Raw genomic sequence first — 17962 nt, 5'->3', positions numbered from 1 at the left:
GATTAGATGGCGCAGGTATACTTAATTTTGAGGCCATTGATGCAGACAGAAATTTAGTTTTAAGAAAATGTTTGATGTATACTATACATATATTGTATTCTAGCATGTAATTTGACATTTATACCTTGCTATACACTTCTAAAATATTTGATCAGGAGGAAATCAGAGGGCAACTCGGTGACCTAGCGGTTAGCACATCTACCTGTGTTTGAGGTTTGGCTTTCAAATCTCAGCCCTGGCCAATTAAAGATAAAATAAAAACTTGCATGTTCATGTATTGCTTTTGTCATTTAGCGAAACATTATGTACCTAGATGTTGCTGTAGTAAGATGAAGCCGTTTTAAAGGCTCATTCGAACAAGAGTTTATTAGACGGACAAACCAAAGTCATTTTACAAAACAATACATTTTAGTTTATTGATTTGATTGTGTCAGGAAATATTCATTATAGAAACTAATGGCTATAATCATCTTACAAAGAATACATGCACTAGACAAGTAGAGAGACAATATTCTGAACATGTCCATAAGGAGCTGGTTTCAGATATATTCGGATATAAACACAATATATGTACAACAAAGTAAATAACGTTACACCCAGGAGCAAAAGAATCCCTTCAAAGTTTAAGAGGTAAAAATATTTTGAGGTATTGAATGTTCATATATTTACTGCTATAGTTTGAATTAAGATACATACAAGCACATTTTCACAATCATACATACAGTACAACATATGAGTATATTCATGACAAACAAGTATAAACTACTTAAGAACTGAATATTTACAACAGTCTGAGAGCACATTTACGCAGGCACAGTGAATTGGCATTTCTTTTGAATGAGATAAAAACAAATATTACATACAGCAACAGCTCGAGCTGCTAAAATGCACAGCTAAAAAAAAAAAAAAAAATCCAGTGCAGTGTTTGCTCAACTCTAATGAGAATCATTCCTTTAATTTTACATAAAAACACACTCCGGCAAAAAACAATGGCAGAAGAATTCCTGAAATGTATTTGCAAACAACTGCATCATTATCGCATTCATAAAAGCAAGGAATGCAATATAAGGCAACACCTCCTATATGGCTATTGTCTCAACATAAATATAAGCAGAATGCAGAAAACTCACACACATCATTACTGTACATTTGACATGGAAAAAAGGTTCAACAGTCACGGCTACTAAAACAAAACAAAAATAAATAAATATCCCACTCTGTAAAAGATGCGTTACTTTAACACAGGGGTTCAAACTCAAACTTAAATGGGGCCGCTGGAAATACAGCCTGGTTGTGTCTTTGCCGCGTCAAGTATTAAAAAAAAGTACAACTAACCCAATCTTCTCAGTCTTTATTAATAACAGTTCCGAAAATGATCGGTTCTTCGGAATGTGAACAAGATTAGTGACCCTGTCCACTCTCTCATCTCCCTCGTACTTTGCATACTCCTGACTTCTGTTTTCTTGAGCGCCGCAACTTTCATGACATGTTGTGGTGACCCTGTGCTCAAGAAAAAAAAAAAAAAAAACATTCGGTCTCCTGTCTTTCTTGAAATTGGCTGTTCTTGTCACTAAGCTTTCTCTCCATGGCAGATTTTGAAAAAGACATGACTGGCAGTCGACTATCTTTTCCTTCCACTTGGTGTCACTTCTGAATTACGATTCGCCGAAAGGTGATCTATGGTAGCCGTAAATGACTAAAAAAAAAAAAAAAAAAAAAAAGAAAGAAAGAAAATAAAAACAACAAACGCCCAGGGCAATGCCACAGCAATAAAAAAAAAAATATGTAGTGGCCACTAATATTAAACTTAAATAATCAATCTGCGGGCCGCAAATGGCCCCTGGGCCATGAGTTTGAGACCCCTGCTTTAAGACATAACATGTATTGGTGAGAATGGACTGAATATTTGGCTGTGGGGCTGTTCACATCTGTATCATGTCCTCGTATCTGTCAGAGTTTTGTACAGAATTGAAAATATTCACCTACTTTCTTTTATAGTACAGAAGTTTATAATCTTGTACAGGCATGTGTCATCCAATATTCTATAATACTGCATGGACAACATGCACCCATAGACAAAATAATTGACAACCTTTCGTCAAAGAACCTCAAACTTACAAAAGTAATATTTAATCATGAAAAGCATGCTTTTCTTTTCAATTGTGGTCCAAATGAATAATTCAAAAACAATCATTGCAATCAAACAATTTCTGTAACTCTCAATGAGACTTAGGCCCACTTCTCAAGAGTAAACTTTTTCAGCTCCTTCCACAGATTTGCTTCATTTTTTTTCTCCAGGCCAGGATTATTGTTTTTTTTTTTTTAATTATTTTTTGTCACATTTCTGCTGAACCACATGCAATGCCTGTTCATTTCCAGTATCGTTGTTCATGTATCATTACTTTTGTCAGTTTCAAGTTATTTCAGTGACCATTGTGAATTATTCTTTCTTTTACAGAATGGTACCAACAATTCCATGTGCACTGTATCATAAAAGCTGTTCATGAAAATTGATTTCCTTTCTACTTACACATATACAATAACTGTCGACCTTCACTATCTGATCGCACATCAAAAATTTATAAAATGTTCTTAATAATCTCGGTTTCAGAGAGGTATACTGTATTGTTTTACAATATGTTTATTATTGTGATTGTAGTTTGCAGTGGCGTAGAACTTCACTGCATTATACAGAGAGCTGTATGTACGACTTTGACGTTCTCATGTAGCTAAATGAAGTAAGAGAAATACTCGAAAAACCTTTTGGTATGATGCAGTGTGGCTCAATAGTGCACACTACAGCAACCAGCAGCTGAAATGAAGCTTTAATAAAACTGTGTTGGAATGAAATAAAATAGTGGTTGGGGAAAACATGACATAACTTATACTTAAACTGTCCTCATAGGGCAATAAAATTAATATCCTTGCAAAGGTTTGAAGAGATTTTTTTATTTGGTTGAACTTGGGTCCATTTTGGAAAAATGTCAAAATACTTTCTAAAAATCCTAGGGTTTGTTTTTTTTTTGTTTTTTTTTAGGGCGGTGGGGGGGTTGGACAAAAAATATCTCCAAACGTCTTTATATTTCCAGGCATATACAATGTTCAAAATGCTCGAGAATAGATTATTCAAGAAATTAAGTTAGTTGCACTTCCTGAAAACAGTTCAATAAGATCATGGACATGAAATATTTTAAAAACGTAAAAACAATCTACAGTACAACATCTTTTCTTAGTTGTATCATTTCCAGTTAGATAACAATTTAAAAGATACAAATTCATTTTAACAGAGGATTTTGGCCAGGCTATGAATAATTTGCCACTTACAGTAACTGTATGTATATACTGTGCACCAATATCAAAAATACAGTACGTATTGCCAGTATTTAAAAGGTACTTGTAAACTTGTGTCATGTGTTTCTTACACGAAAAAAACAAAGGCAACAGTAATACATTGCATTGGTAGACATAAAACGGCCAATTGATGAAATCAACATAAGCTACTCAGTGGAGTATCACAAATCATTTTTCTCTCAGAGTGAGGACAACGACTGGTGGATGAGAGGCAACGTTTTTGACTATTGCATGGACAATCCACCGAGCTCACCTGACACCCAGCTGTGTGTGGTGGTCTTCACCCTCTGGGGGAGCACTTGAGACCCGGCTGCAGGGTCAAAATTGAAGTCCAGCGCCCCGCCATCCATGAGGGTGTCATGGAGGACAGACTCCATGTCACACTCAAACCTCTCAATGGACATATTGTCCAGGTCACTGGGCAGCCGCTCCTGGTGATGAGCATGTGGGTGCAGCTCCCTGTAGCCGTTGCTGCTGCGGTAGGGAGACGTGAAGTCATGAGCGGAGGCCAGGTGACCACGGGATAGTTGCATGTGTGTCCTGAGGCTGGTCATTTGAGGAGGGCCCCCCGAAAGACTGCTCAGACTGGTCAAAGGGATCATGTTGCCTCTATTCAAATCCCGTGAGTTTGGAGGACCCTGATTATGTATAGCTGGCGGATTTACGTGACGGGCGGGCAGGCTTTGAATGGGAGGGATCATTTTGGTGCCATTGTGGGTCCCCAACTGGCTCTGGCTATCGTAAGTGGGCACTGGACAACGGCCCCTTCCGACGTGAGGAATTGGCGAATCCTTAAAGGGAAGCATGTTTCTACTTGTGTCTGCTTCTGAGGACATCAGCTCTTTAAGGAGGCCAGCAGGGCATATATATTGGTTCTCATAAGTCACATAGTCCTGCTTGTTTTCTCGCAGTGGATGCAGCGGGACAGGGGACATTGAATTCATCCTTGGCTGAGGATACATGCATTTTCGGAAGTCCTGTTGCTGCTGGGGGGAGTTATAGGGACTGCTTTGAAGCATTGCGACATTAGAGGAGTCAGAAACCATTCGGGGGTTCTTCGGGAACAGCAGGTTCATGTTATCCGCCAAGTTCTCCATGACCATCTCTGAGCCACCCATGGATCCAGACACTTCAGACAGGCTGGGGAGGGGAGGGGCAATCTTACTCCCCCCAGGGTACATAAGGTGACCCTCGGCTTCCCCGAGCTCATCCTGCTCGGGGGAGAAAGGCGAACGGCGGCCGCTCAGGGTGCTGGCGTCCGAGCTGGCGCGGGTTCTGAAAGAGCTCCAGGACTCAAAGTCCTCGTTGCTGTGGGAGCTTGGACTTCCCAGCCAATTGGAGTACTGGGAACTAGGACTGCTCGCGCCTGCTTCAGAACCGTCCTGGAGAGCCATCTGGGTGTGTGGAAAAAAAAAAAACCTCACAAACACACTCACAACTGGATATCATGGGTTCTCAAAGTGTTTGGATCCAGGGACCTCTTTCACAAGTCACAAGTCAAAGTCATGTATTGTTTGCAAGAACAAAGCTGAATTTTGTCGGGATGAAAAGTTGTAATATCATAAGACTAAAGTCATATTTTTCCAAGATAAAGTAGTAACATTATGCTATAAATATCAAAGTTTAACTCTGGAAAAAAAAGTCCTATTTTAAGCAATGAGTTTCAAAAATACAACTTTAGTCCTCTGGAAAAGATGCTTTTTGTTCTGGAATAATAGATGTATGTCCTCTCAAAGAACATGCTTTTTATTCTTTAAAGTGGAAGTCAACCCAAACGTTTTTTTTTTTTTTTCAAGAAAATGTTCTATGCAAGACCACTAGTTGAAACACTGCATTTTGAGAAATATTGCGTTTGTGGAATAAGTGTTAATCCACTCGTTTTTAGCCATCTCTGGGGGCGGCCATTTTGTCGTCTGTCGACTGAAAACGACATCACAACTGCTCACAATGACCAATCACGGCTCAGATTCAGAAAACAAGTCAGCCGTGATTGGTCGTTGTGAGCATTTGTGATGTCATTTTCAGTCGACAGAAGACAAAATGGCCGCCCCAGAGATTGCTAAAAATGAGTGCATTTTGCTGCTTAATTTATATTCCACAAACGCAAAATTAATCAGAATTATTATTGCTATAATTAATCATAGCACTCTTTCAACTAGTGGGCCTGCTGGGAACATATTCTTTAAAAAAAATATGTTTGGATTGACTTCCGCTTAAAAAAACAACAAAACAAAAAAAAAAACATAATTCATGCAAGGATTTCAGATTAAGTGACGTAACAATTAAATTAGATCTTTAAATTCACCTAGAGGTAAGGAGAAGTCAATCTCCCATCTGTTGGTATGCAGCTTTTGAATGCTACAACATAGTACTCTAATTTCTTGCTGATTATGTAGAGGAGGAATGGCCTGCAGACAGTTTGAAAACACCTTTGGTATATAATACAAAATATCTTATTCTACCCACTCTCGCACAAAATAAAGGACATGGTTTATAGACTGTGCTATACCTTTTTCTTTGTGGCTCTTCCTCGGCTTTTGGTGAACTTGCTGTTGTTGTCCATTGAGGCAGCTCTGCGTCGAGGCGACTTGCCATTCTTCCCGCCTTCTGGGTTCAGCATCCACCATGAGCTTTTACCCGTTCCCTCGTTCTGAATGCGCACAAAGCGACTATGCAGCGAAAGGTTGTGTCTGATGGAGTTCTGGAAGTATCAGAAGATGAATTATTTGAATGTCACCGGTATGTCCATCCATGTAACCATGCATCTATCATATAACAAATGAAATAACACTGTGGATTGCCTTTTTTTTTTTTTTTTTTCAATAATCTACCAATGAAACCAAATCTTGGATTTTTATTTTTTTTTTGCTATTGTATGAATACTGAAAGTTAAACATCCACCTCCATACTTTGTTCTGAAATACTGCACTTTTTTCCAAAAACTCAAATGAGATAATATGGACACAAAAGCAATGTCAGGGCAATTGTGTTTTGGCTGGAAAATCATAGCACTAAGTAAGCATCCAATCAGATAACTCCGATGTCATACCTATGATGCTCACAGCTCACTTGATGATTTGTATTAACAACCTGTAAAGCCTTTAAAAATGTTTTCTCTGGCACTTTGGCTTGGCAACACTGCACAGCACTCACACATAGTCTCTGAGGGAATTGCAATATCTAGTTATTTATTATGGTTGTCATTGTCCTCCCTCTTCACAGGAGGTGATGATCAAATATTTCCCGTGATGTCAGCGCAGTTTTATCAGCACATCTCAATCCCACCCATCTGTTGGCGGCAAAAGTACTCCACCAAAGTGGAAAAGAACGCAGAGAGAGAGAAAAAAAAGGGAGTCTTTTACCCCTGGGTCAACATGAGTTAGGGAATGAGTTGAAATCACCACAGAGAGAGCAGTTTAAAAGCACTCGTGCAAATGAGAGAGGACTGCCTTGCTTTTGGTTCCCCCAAATTGCTCACTTTTTTTTGTATGCAGCCATTTTTAGTTAGCCCCGTGTACACCTAAAGCCTCATATAGTTACTGAACTTCTCTGTAATGATACCATATGGGTCTAAAAAGGGAGCCAGAGGCGCCTCCTGTCATAATCTTCTCAGAAGGGGTGGGGGGGGGAAAGTTAAAAAACACGACCATGCAACTCACATGCAGACGTATTGTACCGTCGAGGCCTCTCGGGAAAAAATCTTCCAAATATGACAATACACGTCTGCCGTAGAACAACGCCTTAAACGAAACATAAGTGTGGGGAAGTTCCCCTAAATGGCCACAACGAGACAAAAGCTGCTCATTGCAGTTACGGTGGTGCCAGATGTCCTCAACCACAGAATTCATCAGGGCTGAACATAGCAGGGATGTTATGAGTCTCACGCACAAAACAAAATGGACTGTGCATTTTATTGATTTGTTTTCGAATGAATACATCAAAGGGGGTTCATGTTTTATTTATAGCCAATAAGTTTGAAGTAGACGTCTTCGCGTCAGGACATGCTGAAGTAAAATTTATAAATGTCCGGTGGCCCTCAAGTAAAAAAAAAAAAGTACTGTACTCAGTCTATTAATTTGGACGACTGTCGCCACGTAACCACAGCTAGCTCGTCTACTTTCATGCGAGGATGAGGGAACATTTTAGCAGAAAAATGAGAGCGGTGTGGAGGTTACAGGGTTTGCATGTTGAGAAGGGAGGAGGGTGCAAGAGTGAGATGTTGTTGCTATGTGGCCAGGGTCAATGAGTTCACTGCTCACTGAACACGAGGCTCCTCAGCCGCCTCTTACGGAGACATGCAAACAGGTCGAACGAAGGCTTATATGTAATGTTCTACACTTTCTGACTCAACTTCCCTCCTCGGCCCGACTTTTATGTAACAAGGCGTCCAGTGAAGGATATCCTGCAAATGCAGAATGGAGAGAGTGAGGTGGCATGAAAACAATATTCAATCGACCTCTGTTTATTTGAACCAAGACTTTTTCCTCCTTCAATATGGATGTAAACAGGAAATGAGCCATTAAAACTGAGTGGCACAGGCTCACTTTCAGACCTAAGTAAGCAACAAGTAGAAGCACGGCCAAGATCGCTGGCGATATGCAAATGTCTACAACCTCTGATTAGTTCTAACAATACATCACGGACTGCATGACTGGTCCCCGGGAAGACGCATTCTGTCCTCAGTCTGGGATAATCCTCGTCTGAGACAGACCTCACCTCAACCCAGTGAGAACAAAAGGCATCCTCAACCTCGCTAATTCAGGAGGTGCCCCTGTCACACACATTAGTCCCCTGAAAGCCCGACCTAAGGTGGCCTGGATGTTTCATTGTCGACGCACGTCTTTTTAAAATCACATAGCTATGGCTCTTACCCTGAAACCACTTTAAAGCATTTAAATACCTGAGGCTGCATGACACATCATCTGAATGTGGGCCATTTGCAAATTGATTAACTTGATTGACCTCTTTATACGCACCGAGGTATATTCCCAGGGCCAGATTAGGGAGGCCCGAAAAGTGAGAAATGCTTTGAGACAAGCCCTACTGAGCAATTTGAGCCGTGACCCATATCATAGAAGTCATACAATACTATTGCTGTGTAAAAAAAAAAAAAAAAAAAACACCTCACTTTCCATCAAGCACAAAGGGAAGAGGTTTTGTTTGGAAATGTATTCGTTAGTTTGGTAACTAAAAAACTCAAAAAGTCTTATTTTCATGAAACTCTGCACTGAGCAAGGGCCAATTACATTTTGCTGGAAAAATATGTGGGCAGAAAACTGCTTTTAATTAATTCGCTGTTTGAGTCACAAAATAATCATTGCAAGTGTCCCACAACACAAATGGAGTCTACGCCTAACATCCCACGGCATTCTCCATGAACCACAAAAAATTGGGCCGATCCCTCCTGTCCATTTGAAACTTTCATCAAATGTTTGTGATCTGCTGAAAGCTATTATAGAATTTCAAATGAATTTTCCTGCTTTGTTTGTTACCACAGGAAATCGCTAAATATATTACAGTACTGTATATAGTTCCTTTAAACCACCACATGTCAGTAAAGGGTGAAAGGACAGCTTTAATTTGCATGTGAGTGTGTCCCATTTGTCCTAGCTCGGGTCAGCTGGTGCAAGGCCATCTGAAATGGGACAGATTTCACAGCTGCTGACAGACACTATTTTCAGTTAGCATTGAAGAATGTTGAATCTGCCGGTAAACCCCTTTGCAGTACGGAAAAATAATCAACTATCGCATCTCTTGTGCATCACTCCAAATTGAACTAGATTTCTTTCATATATATATATATATATATATATATATATATATATATATATATATATATATATATATATATATATATATATATATATATATATATATATATATATATATATATATATATATATATATATATATATATATATATATATATATATATATATATATATATTCCACTGATAGTGTAGTGGTACACACGCCTGAGTTGTGTGCGGGCAGCGTGGGATCGATTCCCGCTCAGTGACAGTGTCTATGTGTGCCCTGCGACTGGCTGGCGACCAGTTCGGGGTGTAATCTGCCTTCGCCCATTGACGGCTGGGATAGGCTCCAGCAATTCCCCGCGACCCTGTATAGGATAAGCGGTTTGGAAGATGACATGACATGACATGACATGACATATATATATATATATATATATATGTGTGTGTGTTGTTTCTAAATGAATTTTGCGCACTGCACGCAACAGAGTACATCAAATATTCTCTCAAAAAATACTGTCTACTACAGAAAGAATGTTAATAATTTTCATTTAAAAATTGTAATTTTCATCTCATGAGGATTTGTTGTTGTAATAAAAAAATACATTACATATGAACAATATGTTCTATGAAAATAGTGTATATATATATATATATATATATATATATATACACGTACGAATATGCACCATGTACATATATATATATATATATATATGTATATATGTGTATATATATATATATATATGTATATATGTGTATATATTTGTATATGTATGTATGTGTATATATTTGTACATATATATATATATATATGTATATACACACATATATACATACATAAATATGCATACATACATACATACATATATACATAGATACATACATACATATATATATACATACATATACATACATTTATATACATAGACAGTATACATACATATATACGTATATATACATACATATATACATAGACAGTATACATATATATACGTATATATACTTTTCATGTATAAATATATACATATATACATACATATATACATATATACACACACACACACACACACAAGCACACACACACACGTACATATATACACACCTATATAAAGCTGAAAACAATCTCATTGACACAGCTGCTGCTCCGTGTGCAGCAAAGCATGAGGCCTGCAGTAACGGTTACAGGATGAGCAAACAAACAATGCCTGGTCTGCAGGGTCAGGTGCAGCTAAAGTGAAATTGGATCCACGTGCATTCTATACAGATGTTGTACATTCTCTATATAGCACCAGACAGGACAGAGGAGTCCCCCAAGAGAGAGAGATTAGGATTATTATCAGGGCCTGACCCATACAGATGTTTGGAGGCTGATATTGATTCCAGTATTCGGTAGGAAAAAAATCTGATACCCAATTAATCGACCAAATACATTTTAAAAATATATGATAAATAAAATTATTTCTTTCTTGATTCCTGAATGCTTTCAAGAAGAAAAAGTTGAAACAGAGGCAGAACATTTGACTGTTTTTGAATACTTTGTTCTTTAGCATTTATTTAAAGCACAAAAAAATGATATGAAGAAATAACAATTCCATAAGTTAGTCCATGAATCAGAATGCCAAAGTGAGATAAGCAGGCTAACTATATAAAGAAATTTACCAATGACCATAACCTCTTCTGACAACTTCCTTAAAAACTGCAGGTATTATCAATGTTGCTAAACAAGTTACAAATATTACATGGTGATAACAAGAGAACTCATCACTTAGAGATTTCCCTTAGAGAGTAAGGGATGAATCATTTCCTGACAGTGACTGCTGGTTTCCCCCTCCCCCATTTTTTAAAATCACACAAGTGGAGTTTTAAAAGCTTGGGGTGAGTTTTCCAGTTGCAAAGCATATCATCGCTGTCATGTGAAAAACACTTATCTCCATTTTATTTTCACTTTCTTATTTTTACCTGAATCCGCGTTACAATAAATAAATATATATATATATATATATATATATATATATGTATATATATATATATATATATATATACATATATATATATAAAAATGGAGAACATCTCGTCTCTTAATAGCCGTGTGCCTGCATGTCATTAACACCAAGCATCACGCTGCAGGGTGACCTACTTCAACCACCACATCAAAGTGGGATTGAGAAGAACAAGGAGAGATATGTGCGATCACAAGTGGGCCAAATGTGGTCAAGAACATTTACATGACGACCCAGTAAAAATTGATTTCTAAAACGTGTTTTGAGCTCACGTTCAAGAGGACTTACAAAAAAAAAAATGTCAACATGGCACACCGACTGTTCCTCCATGGTGTTATCCTTAAGTGGAGGTAATGCTCTCCACCCGTTGTTGTATGCATGCGGTGCATTTAAACTTTGTTCAAGAAGTTTTGTAAAACTCATTATGTCGGGAAACAAATGTTGTGTCATTGCACATTTTTCAAATGTGCAAACATATAGCCAAAATAAGTTTTTCTTTCTTTTCAACTTCTTTTTTTATTTTTCATTTTTTTTAGCTTTTTCTTCATTTTTCTTCATGTAAATCATGGCTCACCTGTTTTCTGAAGCTGAGCTGTGATTGGCTGTTACCTGAGCCCTGAGCAACTGTGATGTCATTTTCAGTCGACAGTAAGTGACAAAATGGCTGCCCCCTCACATGGCTTAAAACTGCTACTTAATTCGTATTCCACAAACACAATATTCATCAGAATATCACGTTTAGATTAATGGGGCTGCATAGAACATATTATTATAAACAATGTAAGTTGTTATGATCTCAGGTTTTAGACAGGTGTGATACTGGTTTGTGCGCTGTGTGCATGTCTGATGTTGCTCACCATGATCCGAGGGATGCTCAGGGAGTTTGTGTGAATGTTCAGTTTAAAGGAACATTGCACTCATCGCAGTTTACAGTTCACTTACAACTTCATACAAATACCAATAGGTTGTTACTACGTTGTTCTGAGGCAAAAAACAAAAGGAAAAGAAAATAAGCAACTCACTTCTTAACAGAATAATTTCAAAAGCAATGACACAAACAATAACGACAATAAAAAAGAACATCCCCCCCAAGCTAAAACCTTTGGGTTCCTTCCTAAATGTATGTTCTATAAACAGCCCCTTTCCACATCGTGGAAATATAAAATATAAAAACGGATTATAAATCTCAATGCAAGGACTGATCACTCATGCTATTCACTTAGGTTTCTCTTAGCAGCCATGCCCGTTTTTGCATAACGTATTTAGGCAAGATTCTTTATGTGAACATACTATGCGGGATGGGAGGGTTATTATTGTTCGGTTCATGCTGAGGGACAATGCAGTAGCGCACATGCCAAGGATTCCACAGACTCACACACGAGTAGACAGCAGACTGTATGCAGGCCTCTGAGTCAGCTGAGTGCTTCCCTCCTTCCCTCAAGCCAGAATCATTCTGAGAAAAAAAAAAAAGGCCCCTGCCCTGAGCCTCCCTTTCTTCATGGGGTTGCTTTAAACTCTCAGCGGGCCTCTGAAGTTCCCAGGCGGGCCTCTCCTCTTTTAACCTTGTGAGTCCCAAGACAATTGGCTGACAGTTTATTCAGCGTGCCACTTTATATCTCATCAGCACCGTGTCCCTGAATATCCTCGGACCAAAATGTGTTCTCTGGATAGAAACCTCAACAACACCAGTTAAAAATATGTTTGATACGTTGTTTTTACTTAAATATATCTTAACACCTTGGATAACTTCTTCTTGGAGAAGAAGTCACCCCAAACATATTTTTTCCTCGAAGTTGTCATTGTGAGTGTAAATTAAGGCTGAGCGAAAAGAATGAAAAAAAATGTGATTGTGATTCCACTCCCCCCCCCCTCAATACTGCAATTGCGATCTAATATGCGATTATTTTTTCAAAGTCCGTTTCCCCTACATTTTTTTAACAAACACAATCAATAAATTAATCTGTATGACACTCAACAATATCAGATTCATCCTACATAACTATTTTGGTCTTATTAGTTAGGCTTATGCTAAAATAAAGTCAAATGAACCATGATTGAATATGAAAGAGTATATTTCGATACTTAGAGTTATTAATTCACTATATTGTTTGACTGAGCCTTCGAAGCGTTTATTACGACAATGTCCCAAAATTGTAGCGGTGTGAATCAGTAAGCCATGAAAGTAGATTGCAATCATAAAGCAAACAAATCTGTGGCCTAGCGTGAATGCCTGTTTGTGTATATGTGCCCTGCATTTGGCTGGCGACCAGTCCAGGGCGTATGTCGCCTCTCATCAAAAGTCAGCTGGGATAGGCTCCAGCTCACCCGTGACACTAATGAGGATAAGCGGTATAGAAAATGGATGGATGGATAAACTCTATGCCAGGGGAACTCAGGGGTCTTCCCACCCCCTTATTTGAGGAAACAATAGCTGTACTGACATTGTGGTTAGCCTGGGTTGCACACAGCTATTCTCTGATCCAGGGACATCCCTCGGGGGAACCACTCCTCCCCAAGCGAGGGGCCTTCTCTGGTAGCAAAGACATCTTGAGATAGCGCTACAGTTGGAGAGGGAAAACAAAGCACTGTGAAGCGAGACCAACAGGAAGCTTTAGTGGCATTGCCCTCATCCTTCTCTCCACCCACCTCAGGTCGTTTATAGGCGGGGTTGTAGAATCAAACTCAACGCCCTCCACCCACGAGGAAGTCGCAGCCTGCCCTCTATCTGTCATTACTCTCAGGGATGCTCAAGCATGTGGATTCTTAAATCAAAATATCACCAATGAAATAACGGAAAGCATAACATTAAGAAATGTTTAAATGGAACGAAATGGCTCCAAGTCAAATGAAATTCACAAAACATGTACAGTCTGGATTATAGGTTCCTCCTCCTCCTCTTTTTCCAAACCGGAGCCTCGTGTTTTGCTGGGCGGGGATGTTAACACATGGCACTGTTTTCCATCCACTTGCCAGGAAATGCGTCATAGTTCATTGTGGGGGGACTGCCGTGTTTTTTTAACAGGAAAGTGTAAAAATAACCATTAACAGCAGTTCCAAGGCCCAGTGAGCGTGCGTGCCAACAATAGAGTGGTTAAGTGGAGAGCTGTTGAGGTGAAATTCATACTGTAGCTTACACTATTTTTATTTCTTTTATAAAGACGACATGAGTGGTTGTAAGAACTTTTTCTCCTGCTCATTATTTTGACAGGTACTTCCACATAATCCATTCCGTTCGCATTCAACATAACAGATTCACATTGATCCTATTTGAAATTCAAAACATTCATCTCAATCAATTCATCTCAGGAACAATTTTCAACTTGCCAAAAATTCAACATTTTCACCACAAAAATTCCCACAAAAAATCCCGACTCATGCCCAAAGATACATTCAACAAAACAGATTGACATCATCGTTCCCATTTCAAATTCAAAACATTCACCGCATTTAATCCACCTTGATTACAATTTTAACCGATGCACATACCACAGAAAATGTCCCCACGCATTCCCATTCTACATCATTTAATATCATAACATATTATTCAACATCATTCCACATGCATCCATAATTTTTTCATCCAGCATTCGCACGCAATTTCTCCAGAAATGGCAAATGTGTCGTTTTTGTTACAGTACTACTTGTTTTTTTTTTAAACGTCATAATAACTTAAAACCGGCGTTTGTGGCAGGAGTTTGTGCAGTTAATCTCCTTTAAGTCCCAAAAGAATGTCATGAATGTTTTGTAATAATCAGAAGGTGCTATTTGGTGAGACAAATTTTGTATTCCACAAACATACATTTTTTTAATGTTTGTGTGTAAGATGTTGAAGCCGCTATATGACTAAAAAAATGCAGCAGGCAGAGGTTGGGGTGGGGAGGTGAGTTATGTGGTAGTCATGCAAGGTCGCGTCAAGATAAATTATAGGACAGCTAGCGTGAGACCACTTCTAGAACTAATCAAAGACCTTCACTAGGGCCGAATAATGCTAAAAAACAAAAAGACACCCTTTGCTAAAGTATCTGTTTGTTCTTTATTAAGTTAAACTTGGGTAAAAAGTGAGGCCAGATGAGGAAGTGATGCAATAAAGAGCACCCCTCTCTTTCTCTTTGAGCTGTAGCATCCGCTGAGGAAACTCTAGAAGACAGGGCCACAAGGATGTGAACACAGAGCTCAGGAATGGAGGATGTTTGACGTTCTTCCCGGCATCCCCTTCTGCCAGCCCCTTTCCCCTCCGATATACGACTCACCAAACACTGTCTGAACTCTTGGTGTCAACTCCCGCTTTTGTTGACGGGGGGCTACGAAGAGCTCACTGCATGCTGTCTGCATTTCTACTTAACATTGCATTGGTATTTAGTTGTGAACGTCTGCTCAAACAAATCATGGTGATTTTTTTTTTTCGTTAAGGGGGGTTCAACAATGGAAACTATATTTGATAGCAAAGGCATTTCCTGACATGGGACAGGTTCCAGGAAGTGCAAAGGTTGAAATATAAGAAGGTTGACTATGGGTTTTCTCTCATTTTGGGGCATTTTCATCTCTTAAGTCAATGCGCATATCGCATATTAACACAATTTTCGGCCCAACATTGTCAGGGCAAATATTTACTCTCAGGCTGTATAATTCTAGAAGCGATTCTGTTGAAATTACTCTGAAAACGTTGAGACCATGAAGTCCACGAAGAGTTGTCATCACAATGAATGAATTATTTGTGCAATAGGAAAACAGTAAATACATATTAGGAGTACCGTCTATCAAAGAATGTAACTCAAGAATTATGTAAAGCTGGAGGATGTCTGTTACCAATCTCTCAATATATGTTTTTATATTATATGGGAAATCAATAATGGGGCATAAAATATGTGATTGTAACCACGTACATACACTCATTTGAAGCATGAATATAATAATACACTAATACCTGTGCAGTGACTCCCAAAAACTGTGCTGCACATATGTGTTCAGTGAGATTACGAGATGGGCATCGGGAAATTATCCAAAATTCCTATATGGTCTACTCATCCACCATGCTGCTGGACAAGATGATATACTGTATCCTATCGATGCATTTTCTATTGTTCTTGTCATTAGGGTGATCTGGAACCTCTCCCAGATGATTGTGAGCGAGGGCCACACTTAGTTTTACAACCAAAGACAATTTAGAGCTGGGGTCACTAACATGCTGGCCACGTGCAACAGGTAGCCCCCAAGGGTCACATGAGTAGTCAGCAGGCCTGTTCTAAAAATAGCTCGCCAGCGATGATACATTGTGATATCCTAGAGATGTTATACAAGTGACCATTTTGAAAATGGAAACATACAGTAAATTTATAGAAATAATGTGGTGCATATTAAAATCTGTTTCCTACATGGTTTCAGTCATTGTTGATGATTATTCATTTGAGCAAATTCGTTTTATCAGAAGTGTGTATGAAACTGGTAAACCATTCGAATTTATAATACCCAAGAGGATGCTCTCAGTTTCAAAAAGTTTGGTGACTCCTGCCCTAGAGTCTCAATTGAACATATCATGCATTTTCCTGGTAGAGTAGCCATGGAAAACCCACACAAGCACGCGGGGAGAACACGCAGAGATTGGAACCCTGACTGGCGTGACCGCAGAACTGAGGACGACGTGCAAATCACTATTTCACTCCGCTGCCAATATATAAAATATACATTTATTTACTATACCTCTCATTGCCCTCGGCTATATCAAATACTGAACAAACATTAATACAATTAATTTCTAAAAGTGTTGGAGGGCTTGGTGCCTTGCTCAGAGGCACATACTGTAAGCATTGCTCAGGATGGTTTGGTATAATGTACTGCACTGTACATACTGTGAATTTGCAAATGCAGTCAAGATCTTAATGACAGAGCCGCTGAAGCCTCTTATTGTTTGCATTTCACTTTAGGACATTTCAAGAAAATATGTTTTTGCACCACCTCACAGGAGTTCAATCGATGCTTCCCAGCTTGCGGCCACTCACCTTCCACCCCGCAGAGCTGTTGCTGTCGCCTTTATCCTTGAAGTAAGGGACACTCTTCACCATCCAGTCGTATATCTGAGACAGGGTCAGTCTCTTCTCGGGTGAGCTCTCGATGGCCCTGGTGATGAGGTCGGCATATGACATGTTCCCCCAAGCGTTGCGACGGGACGAGCTGCTCTTCCTCTGGCTGGAGACACCCAAGGGGGCCGCGCCAGGAGAGACCACCTGTTGCTGCGGCGCTAGCTGAGGGGGCGGCTGCTGCAGATGCTGGTGGAGGTGCACCCCCGCCGAGTGGGACACAAGCAAGTCGTGCTCCGAGTCCTCCTCCAACAAACACAGGTTGCGTGGAAACTCGCCGTTGCTCGAAGGCTCCTGCTGCACCGATGGGACCGGGGAAGATGTGGTGGAGCTGGCCGGGTCGATGAGCTCCGGCAGCGGCCAGGTGCATGAGCGCGGCCGGGTGAGAGGCTCAAAGTCCGGATCTACTTGGAGCGGTGGAGCCTCAGCCATGTCACGGTCAGAGCGGCTTTCAGGATCATACACTCAAACATAAACGTGAATGATAAAAGTATGGCCTTTAAAAGTTCCAGACGCTGGGCCACGCTTGGATGTTTTAAAGTCTACTGTGACGTCCACAGCATCCTCCCCTGACTGGTTTCAACTTCTCAAGCGTGGCGCTCTGTGACAAGAACAGCCCACATGAAGGGTGCGATGATGCCTTCACGTCCTGTCACATGCTCGGTCATCTGGCTTCTTGGGTGAAACGAGGATATGTTCTCAACAAATTGAACTGATTATAGACTATCATTTAACAGGGGTACAATAATATCAGAAAACAAACACATTTCAACCATAAAAA

General features: G+C 39.6%; 1 protein-coding gene across 1 annotated transcript; it reads right to left on the bottom strand.

The window, feature by feature from the left end:
• Nucleotides 1-439: 439 nt before the first annotated feature.
• LOC147133266 (forkhead box protein O1-A-like) lies at nucleotides 440-17962 on the bottom strand. The gene is made up of 3 exons (XM_086012412.1): nucleotides 17104-17962; nucleotides 5861-6052; nucleotides 440-4745 (listed from the first exon to the last, which is right to left on the bottom strand). The coding sequence occupies exons 1-3, from the start codon at nucleotides 17611-17613 to the stop codon at nucleotides 3576-3578; spliced, it is 1872 nt and encodes a 623-aa protein (XP_085868538.1). The 5' UTR covers nucleotides 17614-17962; the 3' UTR covers nucleotides 440-3575.

Source organism: Filicampus tigris, chromosome 17 (genome assembly GCF_054856515.1).
Source record: "Filicampus tigris isolate MCC_2025a chromosome 17, RoL_Ftig_1.0, whole genome shotgun sequence".
Lineage (NCBI taxonomy): Eukaryota > Metazoa > Chordata > Actinopteri > Syngnathiformes > Syngnathidae > Filicampus > Filicampus tigris.
This window is presented reverse-complemented; position numbering and strand designations above follow the sequence as displayed.

Excerpts from the sequence above, each read along its gene's own strand:
- LOC147133266 (XM_086012412.1), bottom strand. The coding sequence starts at position 17,613 with ATGGCTGAGGCTCCACCGCTCCAAGTAGATCCGGACTTTGAGCCTCTC. Across the intron at positions 6,053-17,103 it reads ACAGCTCTGCGGGGTGGAAG|AACTCCATCAGACACAACCT; the intron begins GTGAGTGGCCGC and ends TGATACTTCCAG. Across the intron at positions 4,746-5,860 it reads GAAGAGCCACAAAGAAAAAG|ATGGCTCTCCAGGACGGTTC; the intron begins GTATAGCACAGT and ends CCACACACCCAG.